Source organism: Diabrotica virgifera, chromosome 1, assembly GCF_917563875.1.
Source record: "Diabrotica virgifera virgifera chromosome 1, PGI_DIABVI_V3a".
NCBI classification, from domain to species: domain Eukaryota; kingdom Metazoa; phylum Arthropoda; class Insecta; order Coleoptera; family Chrysomelidae; genus Diabrotica; species Diabrotica virgifera.
Genome location: NC_065443.1, coordinates 45,923,883 through 45,940,016, shown reverse-complemented (window position 1 = coordinate 45,940,016; position 16,134 = coordinate 45,923,883). Strand labels below are relative to the sequence as shown.

The following is a 16,134-nucleotide window of genomic DNA, read 5'->3' as shown; positions in this document are numbered from 1 at the left end:
CGTTAGCGTGTACTTAGACACAGCGATAATTAAAAGTGCGAATAATGTTGCTGAGTGTAGAAACCTTCGCTTTGCCGAACTTACACGGTCCCTCGATTGTCATTTGACCTTAGACAAGGAAAAAAGAGAGGACGGGTAACACTCTCTTAAAGGAGCGGCTAAAGATACAGTGCGGCTCCCTAATTTGCGCGTGCGCGTCCTCAACTCCAACGTTGCCGTTTCCGAGATAGTTTGAAGGACATTGAGAAAGGGGGTATGCTGTGTTGAGAAACAAGAAACGCGTCTAACTTCAATTGTATTTTGTATTTGTCACTGTCACATCTTTGATCGGATTATTGGATATTGGATTTATTTTTATATTTTGGATATTTGGATCTAAGTTGGTTATGTCTGTCCTGTTTTATTCATTAAAAAGGATTCCTAAATAAAAGTTCATTCTCAGATACATATTATGCATGGTTTGACCCAAATCAATATGAAACAAGGACATTTATTGAAGCTATAAATATAATTTGTAAATAATTTTAAACTGTTAATTACAAGAATCACATAGACATTCTTTATAATTATTCATTTAGACATTTTTGTGTAGAAATAAATATTTTTAGTAGGTATAGATATATATAAGATGTAATTTCAATCAATTTGAATGCACAAATATGCTTGTGAAATTGTGGAAAAGCTTAAGATTTGTTAAAATTCTGGATTAAAAAGTACAGTTCAATTCAACAGATATAACATAATATATGTATGGCATTAACAATATAAACAGGTTAATACAATAAAACAAAGGTTTTTGGAATTTTAAGCCTTTATTATTTAGATATACACACACGTTCCAAAAGTGAAGCTTTAGTTTGTTTGTCACCAGAAACATGGCGGTCACGTCAAAAATAACAATGGGTTGCCAGTGGTGGGTGTTCGTTGAAGGTTAAAATTTCATAAACAATAAAGTAAATCATCATCTAAAATTCGTAATAAAAACATATGTATGTATTGAAACATATGTACGTAATATGAGCAACTTAATAAAACATTTACCGTACACAAATTCTTCGTTTTAAATACATTTCATGTTTTCATTTTAAATACTCAATGCATAATACCCCAAAGATACGTCGATGATCAAAATCTCTGTTGTCGGTTTGGCTTCACTTTTGGTCATAGGATTACTCGTCCTCTCTCTTTCCTTGTCTAATGCACAGATCACTTAACTCTCTTTAGATGTTTCACGCAGGTATCTCAAGGTCATACTAAACTAAATGTCATTTTTAGTAATGATACGTTTTTTGAGATGTCGCCATGCACCTGGAGTGAAGATTTCTTCTATATCACTGAGTCTGAGTGTCATTATAATTTGTCAATTGTCATCAGTGTCAGTATGCCTTTATCTTTTATCTTTATGTCAGTAAAAATGTTTATCTGATTGTTAGCAATAATAAAAAATCCTGATTTAGATAAAATGGATTCAAATACAGTTTTTGAAACAAAACGAATGTGATTTGAAGATCCCTATTAAGATCAAATTCCTAGCTTACATTTGCATGGTGAGTTGTTATTAGAGAACAAGTAACACAGTTAGTGGTGTAGGGAAGCAAACGAATGTAACACCAAGACCAAGTAAGTAACCCCTACAGAAAATATATAATTAATACAAATTATTTTACGTGAAATGAATATGGTTATTATCAAATCAATTATATTAATTTTTTGTTTTAGTTGAAAGTCCTCAACAAGTAGCAACAAAGCACACATGTTTCAATCATTTGAGATACCCTCTTGTGGAAGTATTTGGAAGATAACTATTAATAATTTCATTTGTAAAGATATGATTTGTAAAAAAGTATATACAAAGTGGTTTTGCTGGTATTAAATAAATAAATAAAAATACGTTGTCATGTCTTATTTTTTCCCAAATGGTATTTTGTATATTTGAAATTAAAAATAATTTGCATATTTTAAAACCAAATTATTTTTTTTTTCAACTATACAAATATTTTAACCTAACATTTTCTTCCCACCAAAATTACATTTTGAAATTCCCGCTATTAGTTATTATTAAACATTAGTTCCGATACAAGCGGCATGGAGCGCTGTTTTTTATATTTAACCAAAGCGTTATCGTGAAACATCTAGAGGAGGTAGGTGATCTGTGGTCTAATGGCTGTATGACACTATGCATTTTCTTGTATCATTTCTAATATCGTTTCTGATATGTCAAAAAAATGTATAGTGTCATACACAGATACAAGAAACGATATCAGAAACGATACAAGAATTTGTGTCAGGCACAGATTCTTGTACAATAACTGCGCCAATTTCTGCGCAAAGAGCAAAAACGTAAAACCTGCTGGTAAAACTTCTAAATGTCATAATGGCGGCTGAAAATGAGATCATATGATTTATGTCTTGATGAATTTATTTGTGTTTTGTAGGTATTATTTATAAATATTTTATTGATACTTAATATACCGTTTGGTATGGACTACTGTTCTACTAATAACCATATATTTAGAATAACTTTGGGTTTCATATTGCATAATTTTTTAGAGGAAAATACAATAGTTCCAATTTGGATCAAACTGAAGATAATTATAATGCAAATATTTTAGCACAAATATCAAAACAAAATAAAAAACACAAATAATCAACAGTCAACGTAAAAATTCTGGTTATTATAACATTAAAATATTTGTTTTTAAAAGTTTATAAATTTTATAAAATCCTTAAAATCAGCTGTAGACGCAGTACTACCATACCAATGTAACGTGACAGGGTGACAAACAAAATTTCGACCAATCACGTGCCGAATTTCATACAGTTTTCGATACAAGAACTTGCATAGTGTCATACAGGGCACAAATTTACGTACAAGAAATGATACAAGAAAATGTATACAAGAAACGATATCAGAAACGATATTAGAAATGATACGTGTCATACAGCCTTAAGCATTTGATTTGACTGTGACTGTGAATGTGAATGAAAAGCTCACGTAGCGTTTGACATGTAGACTCGGCATACTCACCAAAAAAGCGTAACGCGGGAACAGCAAGGAAACAGTCGATCGGTGGTCTATCTATCTCTTTTAACCAAGCGATCCTGCCCATGTGACTGACAAAGATGGCTAGGCCACTCAATCCTATGTCGACGATACACCTCGATGCATTGAGTGGCATATACCTAGCCAAGTCTATCCTTAACATGTCTCTGGTAATTTGTTCTGTGGTTCTAACTATTACTAGAGAGTTATTGCCACCGGCAAATAAAGGATCCTTTATTACAGGATACTTTAATAAAGGACAAATACAGGACGGGTCTAAAAAGAGTGGTATTGCAAACGCAGTAATACAGGCGGCCTGTATTTTATTAAAAGACAAAAATAAAAGACGCAATACTGCGCATGCTTATATGTCAAAATAAAGGATCTTTTATTACAGGTCGACTTAAAAGACCTTGGCAAATAACTCTCTACTAACTGCTAACTTCTCACTTCTCACTTTGACTTTGACTTCACTTGACAGGAGTTTTCAAGTGCAAAATGCAAATTGTATGTTTATAAATTATAAAATTAGATTTTTTTTATCCCAATTTAATTTTAAACTGCAGATTGAAGATATCGAAAAAGTACATTGTGTTAAGAATGATATTGTTCTTGTGTAAACATACTTAAGTATTAAAAATTGACTGTAGTTCCTAAACTGATGAATGTAAGAGATAGCTATTCTAACTATATTGTAAAATACTTAACTCTAATGTTTAATAATATAATATTTAAGTTTAACGTTAGTATTTGTGTTTAAGTTTTTGTTTGCATATGAGCAAATAATACTCTATTGTTGTAGGAAAATAATGATACTCATTTGAGTAAAACCTTATGTTGGATACTTCGTCATGGAGCTATAAAATTAGGACTCCCAATACTAGTGGATGGTTACATACCAGTCTCCGTAATCCTAAAACATCCTTCTCTAAGGAAATATTCTACAACAGATGTGGAAAGGGTGGTTGTTTCAAATGATAAACAAAGATTTGGTTTAAGAAACAGTAATGGTGTACTAGAAATTTGTGCAAACCAAGGACATTCCATACCAGTAAGTCTATTAATCATTTTCTGTATTGTATGAGTTACAGTCCCTGGCCATATTATTATGACCACCTATGAATTTTTACAAAAATCAACTATTCCACTAGGTACGTTTTGTTTAAAATATGATTTTTAAATTAAATTCTCTGATGTAATGTTTATGTTATACATTAATTATATTATATTTAATAATAAACACCAATAAAACATTTGAAAATATTACATATTTATATACTTTTTAATATTTTGTTGAACTTCTGACCTTAATCAGATGGAAAATATTTGGGAGCTTTTAAAACGAGTATTTTCCGATGAAAAGGTCGCTAACGAAATTGTTTTGATTAAAGAACTAATATATCATTGAAAACACAATGACAAATCAAAGCAAAATTAAAAATAGCTACATTCAGAGTATGTTAAGACGGATACACAAGCACTAACCAAAGTTAAAGGGGGCTCAACAAAATATTGAAAAAATAAAAATATGTGATATTTTGAAATGTTTTATTTGTGTTTATTATCAAATATAATACATTTAATAATAAACAGCAATAAACCATTTGAAAATATCACATATTTGCATTTTTAAATATTTTGCTGAGCTCCCTCTAACTTTGATTACCGCTAGTACCTGTCTTGGCATACTTTGAATGCAGGTAAATTTTTTTTGCTTTAATTTGTCATTGTGGTTTCAATGATATATTAGTTCTTTAATCAAAACAATTTCGCTAGTGACCTTTTCATCTGAAATTTCTCTTGTTAATAGCTCCCAAATATTTTCCATCTGATTAAGGTCAGAAGTTCAACGAAATATTAAAAAATATAAATATGTAATATTTTCAAATATTTTATTGTTGTTTATTATTAAATATATTATAGTTAATGCATAACATTAACATTGCATAACAAAACTAAATTTAAAAATAATATTTTAAACAAAACTTACCTAGTGGAATAGTTCATTTTTGTAAAAATTCATAGGTGGTCATAATAATATGGCCAGGGACTGTATGTTCATAGCTAAAGTTAAGGGTTGTTTTGAGCACTATGAAACTATTCTAACCTCAAAAGCTTGTTTCATTCATGTGCAAATTAACCTATTTTCCTTATTTCTCATACTAGGATCACTAGGTCTGGAAAATATCATTTATATTGAAGATAATATTTAACTTCACTGAATCGCAAAATACATTTAAAATCATTATCTTCTGTGATTTATTAGAGAGAACATATTAATTGAGAACTCACACAGATTACAGATCTATTACTGGTTGTCAGCCCATATTTACAATTATTGTCATTTAACAAAATACAAATTATATCATCATCATTATCAGGGCATTTACACTCCTTGCAGAGTGAATTAGTCTGCATTAACATTTTACAATAGGGAACCTGTACATTTTTTTATTACATAATATTGTTCAGTTTTGTTTAAAAAATATCATTTATATTGAAGAAAATATTTAACTTCACTGAATCGCAAAATACATTTAAAATCATTATCTTCTGTGATTTATTAGAGAGAACATATTAATTGAGAACTCACACAGATTACAGATCTATTACTGGTTGTCAGCCCATATTTACAATTATTGTCATTTAACAAAATACAAATTATATCATCATCATTATCAGGGCATTTACACTCCTTGCAGAGTGAATTAGTCTGCATTAACATTTTACAATAGGGAACCTGTACATTTTTTTATTACATAATATTGTTCAGTTTTGTTTAAAAATGAGATTTCCAAAATTTCACGCTTCAAAAACTCATAATTTAGAAGTACAAGTTTAAGTCTTCTGTATTTTAAAATAGTTTAAACAACCTGTATTCTTACCTGTAGGTGTATTCTTTTCTTCTTCTTTAGTTTATTGGCCTCCACCTACTTGGGTATTTGGCCCGCTCATCGTCACGGAATAAGGGAAAAATATTTATATTCTAATGACATGTATGTCATTGTAATAATATATACCAGTTTGTTGAGATTGGAGTTTGATACAGTTTTTGAAGGAAGGAAAGAAGGTTTACTATGGAAAATAAAAGAAAACACCATAAGTGTTGTTTAGTGCCATTTTCTAAAAGTACAAGTTTTCTATGGATTTAAAATAGTTCAAATTTATCAAACGTGTTTTCTACTGACGTTTATAATGTCTAATTTAAAATTATATACAATTTTGTTTACTTTGTTGGTGCAGAACGTAAACATATAATCATATGACGTCACAACGTGTTTTGGGCTAGCTGCAATAATTTGAATTTAGAATCGTCTTTAGGGGCCAAACGGAACACAAAAACAACTTTTTGAAGTTTTTTGGGTCAATCCCCAATACACACTTTTATTTTTTTATTTTTTTTATACATTTTATGATTGTAAGTATATTATTATATAATTTTTTTAAGAAAATACGTATTTAATTAAAATTTTTCCAACAATTATTGTTCAGAAATCATTTGTGGCATTTTTCAATGTGTGTGTGTGTTTTATTCTGTTATAATTATATTCAAATTCAAATTTCAAATTCAAATTCAAAATATCTTTTATTAAAAAAATTGTAAACAACACACTTACAGCAAATTGTCACAATTGAATAATAAGTGTCTAATATACATACAAAATTACAATTACAAATACTATGAGTTAAAAGTTAAAATGTGTGATTTAAAAACTCATACACAGAATATGGTTCTAAATCCAATAAAATGCTTTTTATTTCAGTTCTAAATATATTAAAATTCTGTTGCAATTTAATTCTAACAGGCAATTTGTTAAAAAATTTTATACACGAATATGTAGGTCCCCTCTCTGTTGCGACTAGCCTATGTATAGGAAAATTGAGCCCTACATACCTAGTGGGTATGCTGTGTTTTGGCTCAGAATGTGTAAACCTATCCCTATTCTTGAACAGGAACAGTAAACACTCATATATATAAAGCCCTGCCACAGTTAATAATCTTAACTCCTTAAATTTTCCCCTACAGGTCCTTCGAGCTTTTATCTTGAGCATTGTTCTTATTGCTCTCTTCTGAGCAATGAATACTCTATCAACATCAGTTCCTCCGCCCCAGAAAATAATACCATATCTGAGCACTGAGTAGATGTTTGCAAAATAAACTGTCTTAAGGTGTTGTAAATTCAAATACTTAGACATTACTCGTAATGAATAACATGCCATGTTGATTCTCTTGCGAACAACACACAGATGCTCTGACCAATTTAGATGTTGATCTATGTAAATACCCAAGAATTTTGTATTTGTTGATAATACAACAGTTTGATCATCCAACTCAATCTCCTCTGGAATTATCTCATTATTTTGCTTTGTGTGAAAACAAACACAGTTAGTCTTCTCAGTATTTAAAACCAATTTATTTTTTAAGAACCAATTCTGAGCTGTTTTTAAGTGATCTGAAGAAATACTCAGAAGATCCTCAAACGTTGATGCTAATGTTAATAAGTTTGCATCATCTGCAAAATTCACAAGGTGAGACTCACTGCTCAGTATTTCGCTACCAAGATTGTTAATGTAGAAAACAAAAAGAAGTGGTCCCATGACACTGCCCTGAGCAATACCAAGTTGTAAATTCCCTTCTTCTGAAGAAAACTGTTGTCCTTCTCGAGTTATAATAACTTTTTGTCGTCTGTCAGTGAGGTAATCTCTTATCCAGTCCCGAGCAGGGCCACGAATTCCATATCTTTCTAGTTTGTTGATCAAAATATGATGATCTATGCTGTCAAACGCTTTTGATAAGTCCAGGAACATTCCCAAGGAAATCTCCCCGTTCTCCCATCCATTCAAAATCTTATCCACGAATTCGTATGTAGCTGTTTCAACAGACCTTCCCTTGAGATATCCATGTTGTGATTCAGCAATTAGGTGGTCATCATTGAAAAAGGCTATAAGTCTTGTGCACATTGCTATTTCGAAAATTTTTGAAAATGTCGGTAGTAAACTGATGGGTCTATAATTTTCCAATTTGGTTTTATCTCCCTTTTTATGTAAAGGTTTCACTAGAGCTAACTTTAGTTGGTTAGGGAAAATACCATACTTAAAAGAGTTATTAATAATGTGGCACAATGGTTCTGCAATCTCTTCTGCACAATGTTTCAACAGATTCGCTGAGATCCCATCATAACCTGCACTTTTTTTATTTTTTAGCTTTGAGATGATATTAAGAATTTCAGAAATAGTTACTGGTATAAGAAAAAAAGATTTGGTGTTATATGGAATACTGCATGAAAAAGTGGCTTGAGGTTGAGTTTTTATTAAATTAGGACCTGCATGAAGTACAAATTTGTTAAAGTTATTACAAATATCCTCAGGCTTACCACTAATATTCGAAGTTTGATCGACATATTCTGTAACTGTACCATTAATTTCCCTAACAATCTGCCAAACGCATTTTGATTTGCTTTCACTGTTATTTATACGCTCTTCATAATGAGCACTTCTTGCATCGCTCAGGAGACGATTGTATTCCTGCTTCTTTGTTTTGTAAGCCTCACTATAGACCCTGTCAGACCTACTAAGCACTAGAAGGATGTCTAGCTCATTCTTACATGCAGCAACCTGCTGATTAGGTTTTAGTATTTTTTTTGCCGTACATTTTTGCTGAACTGAGACTATAGGAAAGCAATAATCAAAGGTAGACCCAACAATACTGACAAAAGCATCCCATTGCTCATTTACCAGTGATTCAGGGGTAAAAAACACTGAGTCCCATTTTTGACTAAAAAGCATAGACTTGAAGTTATTTTTATTTGTAATTGAAAAAATTCTTTTTTTAACTTTTTTGAGTTTTCCACTTATTTGCAAAGTAAAGGACACCTTCTGGGCAGTATGGTCAGACATATGAGTGCCTACCACCTCTGCATCAAAAACGTTTATATTAGTGTAAATATTGTCAATACAACTTTGAGAAGTCCTACTTACCCGTGTATATTCTAAAATAGAAGGAGCAAAATTAAAAGACTGCAACAATTCACTGAAATCTTTAGCATTACTGTCCTTAACATTCATTATATCTAAATTAAAATCTCCAGCAATAAAACATGTGCATTGCTCATTCAGTAGTATATTTAGAACTGACTCAAGTTTTACTAAAAAGTCATGAACAGGTTTTGTGCTTGTTCTGTATATACATATGATTATGACCTTTTTTTTATAAAATGAGAGTTCTACGGCAGAACACTCAAAACATTCTTCATCGCCAAATATGGTTATGTCACTTCTATGTACGTACTCTATACCATTCCTTAAAAAAATTGCTGTGCCTCCATATCCATTTTGCCTGCAAAATGCTGATGCCAGTGAATATCCCACCAAATTATATGCGGACAATTGATCGATGGTTTTCCAATGTTCGCTCACACACATAGCAAGAACATTTTTTTCATCGTTTAGAAATTCTTGAAGAGCATCATGACTTGTTCCTATAGATTGAAGGTTTTGGTGCACTATACACACCTGGTCAGAAGTAATTTTTTCAAGTTGATTATTTAACCTATCTATTGAGGTGCTAGATTCTTCAGGTTTAAAAATTCACTAACATAAAGACCGACTGGCCAAAAATCAGGAGTTAGGACTGTGGGCACGCTCTCTTGTGTTACTCCAATTTTAAAAGAGCTAATGAACTTTTTCTTTGTGCGCAACTTTTCTATGACACTATTTTGAACCCCATTTTCTTGCATGTATGATTGCACATCCTTTGCTGTTGAATCGTCAGTGAGACCTGACAAGAAAATCCAACTATAACTAGACACACTGGGGGCAATTTTAAGATTAGAAGTTCCATTTCTTTTGCCTTGAATGGGTGCTGGTCGTTTATTTTTTAAGAAACCCCTTTTTCTTTGAGTTTTCCAACCATCCATATGTTGATTTTTACTTGACGATGATGGAGCATTTTGATTCGTTGTATTATTAATTTGAGTTTGTTTTACAAGATTTTCATGTGAAGACTTAACAGTTAGTCTTGAATCATCAGGTTTTATTGTCTCGTCATTATTAATGTTTAACACATCATTCATTATTAGCTGAGTTTGTGTCTTCATAATTTCTAAACTAACAACTTGTTCATTTATTTTTGACTGACCTTGTATGACATTCTCATTAATTTTCGTAGAGTTTCCTTGAAGTTGTCCATGTTTGTCTGCTGAAGCCTCTTGTTGTTTTGTTAAAATCAAGGTAGATTGCTGTGGTACGACAAGACTATTGTTTTTATTACCCTTGGGCTGTTTTTTGTCCATCTGTTTATCTTTTTGTAACTGATTCATTTTTTCTTCTAGAGATACTATTTTCTCATTCAAAAGTTTTATTAAGACTTCCTTGTCTACTATTATAGTGTTTTTATCTTGTATTGTTGCTCTTAATAATTTATTTTCTTCTTTTAAAGAATATTCTTCTATTGAAGTTGAGGTTAGGTTGACATCACCTTTTTCAGCATGAAAATTTTCAGTAATATTTTCACTGCAGCACGTTTTTGCTCTCTCTGCGCAACTGGAGTGATAAACTGAATTACATTTAGCACAACACACACCAGATTTTACATTTTTGCTACAACCTTTACAAAGTTTCTTTAGGATATCTAAACCGCGAACTTTATCGGCGGCCATCTTGTTCTTCTCCCCCATCCGCCATCTATAACTTCTTACGTGCATACAAAGTACACACACATTCTTTTTTTATCTTCGATACATGTTTTGTGGTACAATTATGTTCTGTTGTGCTTTATAACATTTTTTCGAATTTAAAATTTTATGCAAGTTCCCTATTGGTTGTGTGACTTGATGTCTTCTGCAATATTTTTGCATTCATTCCTGTTTTTGCTTATGGTTACCCATTCTCTACCTCGCATCTTCTTAAGGTCATCAATTATCTGGTTCTCCCATCTTGTTTTTGGTGTTCCTCATGGTCTGCCAGATACTGGTCTGCATTTGTTGATTTTCGTGATAACTGCTTATGGATTTCTCCTTTCTATATGACCCCCTCCATTTGAGTTTCTGTGCCTTGAAAAATTTGACAATGTCTTCTCCTTTAAGAAGTTCTCTTACTTCGTAGTTCATCAGTTTTCTAAATTCATTATTACTTAAGTTTAGTAGGTCTGCTATTCTCCTAATAATTTTTCTCTCTGGGATACTCAATGTTTTTTCAACTTTCCGTGTCAGGCACATTACTTAAGGGGGGTATGGTTTGAAATTTTTAAATTTTTTTTATTATTTCAAATAAAAGTGCATACTTTCAAGAATACTCTCTGAAAATTTCAGAATAATCGGAGTAAAATTACCAGAGATACAGCGTGTTGAATATCCCTACCTTCGACTCGCTTTGCCGCGACGGTGAGAAATGTTAAACAACTGTTCGCCTTCTCTTTTGTAGATTACTCCTCGATTCAAAAAACATATTTCAATGTGCATCACTTTACGATTTGGCAGACAAATAAGATGAAGATGCAGTTGTCAAAACTTTAAACGCATTTTTCTCAAAACTACTTCTTCAAATGCGGTGGACATTGTAACTGAAAAACTACTCGGCCGATCTACCTGATATTTTGTACATATTTTCTTGAGACATTTCATGAGGTAACAACGTCGAGATATTCTTCTTTTTTTGCTTATTTTTTGTTCAACAATAATAAATCTGTTGATCTTCACAAAATTTTTACAAAAAATTTCAATTTTTTGATTTCTGAGTTATGCCAAAAATTCAAAAATCATTAAAAATAAAAAAACTCGACGTTGTGACCTCGTAAAACTCATAAGCTAATTAAATCTTTTTGAATTTTTTGTTTCGTATGATCTAGTGACGAGTTCTGATGTCCACCGCAAAATCCATTTTTTTGTGAGCTGCCTGTCAAAATTTGTCACCAATGACTTACTTTTCAATATCTTGGATTGATTTTTTTTCTAAATATTCTTTGAATTGTACTTAATATGTTTATTTAATTTAAAAATAAAATAATTGTACCATAGCTTCGAAAAAAATTCACAAAAATGTGCTTGATATGTTGATTTCAAACCATACCCCCCCCCCCCTTAAGTGCCATAATATGATGTGATTACTGGTATAATAGTTATTGATGCTGTATAAATTTTCAGTTTAGTATTCTGAGTAAGCTTCTTATCTTTTAGGAAGTTGTCGTATTTCCAGGAAGTTCTGTTTCCAGCCAGGATTCTTTCATTTATTACTATGTTTCTATAGTTAGTTCCATTAACTGAGACCCCAAGATATTTAAAGTGTTCTTTCTACCTTTTCACACTCATATTCACCAATATTTAACCTTATCACATTAACTACATTTTTTTGACCATATTAGGTATTTTGTTTTATTTTATTGTTTTATTTGTTTAATTATTACCAAACCCCCTTGGATGCTTCCTTGCACAACTTCGCAAATTCTTTCTTTAAACTGTTTAAGTTTCTGCTAATCAATGCTATGTCATTACAGTTATTAATAACAATAATTCATGGATAAGGTGTGTGCAAACACAACCACCAAATTGTTGTTATTTAAACTCAAAAAATGTGATTTAATTTTTTTTTAATTTTTAGGGTAAAATTGCGATTTTGAAAATATTCCCCCACCTAAAATTTAAAATAAATTTTGTTTTCAACACCGTCAAAAACATAAACCAAAATTACTCATTTACCACCAATGGTCAGTATCTCGAAAAATAAGCGTTATTTTGGGGATTTCTAATGTCGATATTAAAAGTTGCACTATTTTTTTTCTATAAAACATTTTGATCTATAACTTTCCAGAAAACTTCCTTGTACTCTATATTTTAACATAAACATGATTAACACGTTGACGGACAGTGCTTCAAATGTATAAGCAAGTGTTGTGACACTATATGCATTTTGCAAAGTAGACTAGGGAAAATGCAACGTCTATAGACGTTGTTAAAAAGCTAAAATTTTTGCGATTAAACTTTGCAATGCACAAATCTGCACCTTTTACTTTAAAAAATTGATAACCTTTATCAGAATGAGACTAATAGCTAGAAACAGGTACCGTTGTCTTCAGAAATAATGTTAGAGCTATACACTGTAAAAATTTCAGAAAAATATTAAAATCGAACAGAGTTGTAGCGAGGTAAACGCAAAAAAAGTAATTTCATTTTTTTTTTTATTTTTAGGGTAAAATTGCGATTTTGACAATGTTCCCCACATGAAAGACAAAATAAACCTCATTTTTGTTTTCAGCACAAACAAAAACAGACAGTATGACTAAAATTGGCCATTCACCTCTGTGGACAGTATCTCGAGAAAAATAAGCTTCAATATTCCACAGCATAGACTAAGATCTTTTGAACTTTTTCATATAAACTTTCATGCTACCAATTATGCCTGCAATAATCCATTTGATAGAACCTTAAGATTTTTAAATAGTCACTGTGATATAGATCCTTTTAATTTAAGTTTAAATCAATTTAAAACCATGATTTATAGTAAACTCTAGAATTATTTCTAAGTATTGTATTTTAGAGTGTAGTTATAAGATAAATTATATTAAAAATATAATGTTATTATAATGCTGTAATGATGTGATCCCATCTATTTAATAAAAAAAATAAGCGTTTTTTTGAGTGTGTGCCGCTCGTTTATATGTGTAGTGTATGATGGTGATATTATGTGCTTCGCGTTTCCTTGTGCTCTATTATTGGTATGTTTTTGTTGTTCACTTCTTTAAGTATTGGCAACCAAAGTACGTTGCATTCTACTGATGGATTCGCTACACATTTTTCTTCATTTAGTTGCATGAGGGCTGCTTCTTTGACTTTTCTCTTTTTCATGTCTGTTTCCTTCATGACAATTGATGCATCTATCCACCGTGTGGGACAATGAACACAGACCACGGTGGATAGCCATTTGAAGAAATATCATGTATACAAAAATAAACTGGCTGCATGTGGTTCATCCCAGTAATGTATCAGCATTATCATTAAATCAAATCAATGTTGCCAATTCTCAGAGTGCACTGTTTTCAGTAGCCTCTAGAGCTGCATTCCCGGGAAATTCCCAGAATAAATTTCCCGGGTAATCAGTAAAAAATTGGAAATTCCGATTCCCGGCAATTCTTACAAATTTCCCGGGATTTTTTAAAATATTTTATTGTAAATTATGAGCGGAGATATTACTAACTCACAATGAATGAATGATTCTGATACAATTATTATCTCTGTCTGCTTAATAATAATTTTAAATTATTCCACTTAAAATATTTATTTTTCAATTATATTTTAAACCTTCCAATTTTGGCGTAGAGGCATTTGAGATGTGGATTTATCGACGAATCCCTTAAGTTGCCTGGACCTCACGAATAACAAATGAAGAAATCCTGAGAAGAATTGGTACAGAATGACAACTGCTATGCACAATTAAACAGAGAAAAACGGCATACCTGGGGCACCTAATTAGAAACGAAAGATACCAGTTTCTGCAAACCTTAATTGAAGGAAAGATCGAAGGAAGAAGGGGAGTGGACAGGAAGAAAATGTCATGGCTCCGTAATGTCAAACAATAGACAGGGCTAAGAAACATAGGAGACCTAATACATAAGGGATAGAGAAAAATGGTCAAACGTGATCGTGAACATCCATTAGTGGATTGCATAAGAAGAAGAAGAATTTTGGCGTTAAATCAGAATGTATCATATCCGTCAGCATAAACATTCTTTTGTTTATGCAACGATCTGATTCATTTGGAAGCATCCAGGATCCAGAATTGTAACATAAATATTTATTTTGAATTAAAATTATGTTTATGAGGAATTAGTACATAAGAAATTTAATACGTTATTATATTGGAGCAAATCAGCTGACCGGACGTTTAAAAAAATTACTCACTGCACTAAAAAGCATCAGACCTACATCAACAGAAAGTGTGTTTTCAATTTCAGCAAATTTCTGTACCTACAAAAAAAAAAGAGCCAGCCTGCTTACGATAAAAACCTGGTCTGACTCTAATTTACTCTCTTTTAACGTGGATAAGACAGTAGCATTATCCTATAAAAGTACTCTTCAACCCCTGCTTGTTAATAACAGCCAGATCTCTACCGTTGATTCTGTAAAATTTCTTGGTATTTTTTTAGACAGCAACCTCAAATGGTCCCTTCATATCGATGTGTTAAGTAAGAAACTCGCCTCAGCCTGCTATGCTATAAGATCTGTTTCGAAAGAACTTAATTTAGCATCTTCTAAACTAACATATTTTTCTTTGTTCGAGTCTCATCTTCGATATGGTCTTCCTTTTTGGGGTTCTAGTACAGCTGCCCAATTAGATGTTATTTTTAAATTACAAAAAAGAGCAATAAGGTATCTCTTTGGCCTCAGAAGAACAACACATTGCAGAAGTTACTTCAAAGATCACGGCATTTTAACCCTTACATCTTTATATATTTTAGAAACTGTTTGCTTAATTCGTAAACACATGCATGTCTTTCCAGCAAGGCCTCGTCATGACTACTCCACCAGAAATTCAAATTTTGATGTCTATTTACCGATCCCGTCCTCTGAGTTAGTAAAGAAATCTATATTATATTCCGCAAAAAAACTATACAACCATCTTCCTTTACAACTCAAATCTGCAACATCTTTCCCCAAGTTCCGTAAAATGACAAAAGCTCATCTATCTAAAAGACCATATTATTCAGTAGAAGAGTTTCTTAATGACTAACTAAGAAATTACAGTAATGTACAAGTAACCAAACTTATCTATATTTGGGTGTCACATGCAGCAGCTTAAACTTATTAGTTCCTATGTCTATAAATAGTTTACTTTGTTGTATATTCACTTTGCAATTTCTATAAATTGTTGCAATATATTGATTTTATTTTTTTTTCTTTACTTTATTAACTTATATTTTGTATTTATGTATATTTTTTTATATTGACGATTTATCAAATTTCAGAAAATTGTATTTGTTATTGTTATTGTTAGATATTATTTATTTATTTTTTCTGACTTTAATTAAGCTTTGTCCATAAAATTTGTATTTTCAGTGACAATAAAGCATATTTCTATTCTATTCTGAACACTCAACAATT

General features: G+C 31.4%; 1 protein-coding gene across 2 annotated transcripts; it reads left to right on the top strand.

Moving 5' to 3' along the window:
* Positions 1-3,495: 3,495 nt before the first annotated feature.
* On the top strand, positions 3,496-16,083 carry LOC126887941 (tRNA 2'-phosphotransferase 1). 2 transcript variants are annotated; one of them, XM_050655886.1, is made up of 3 exons: positions 3,496-3,550; positions 3,846-4,094; positions 13,225-16,083. In XM_050655886.1, exons 1-3 carry the CDS (start codon positions 3,542-3,544, stop codon positions 13,258-13,260), a joined length of 294 nt encoding a protein of 97 aa, XP_050511843.1. In that variant the 5' UTR covers positions 3,496-3,541; the 3' UTR covers positions 13,261-16,083. The 2 variants fall into 2 exon arrangements, with proteins under 2 accessions (XP_050511843.1, XP_050511846.1); XM_050655889.1 differs by having other exon boundaries at positions 13,292-16,081.
* The last annotated feature ends 51 nt before the right edge of the window (positions 16,084-16,134 follow it).

What these genes read in the sequence shown, in the direction of transcription:
- LOC126887941 (XM_050655886.1), top strand. An exon ending in ACCAAGGACATTCCATACCA is followed by an intron (nt 4,095 to 13,224) that starts GTAAGTCTATTA and finishes TTTTATTTTTAG; the next exon opens with GGTAAAATTGCGATTTTGAC.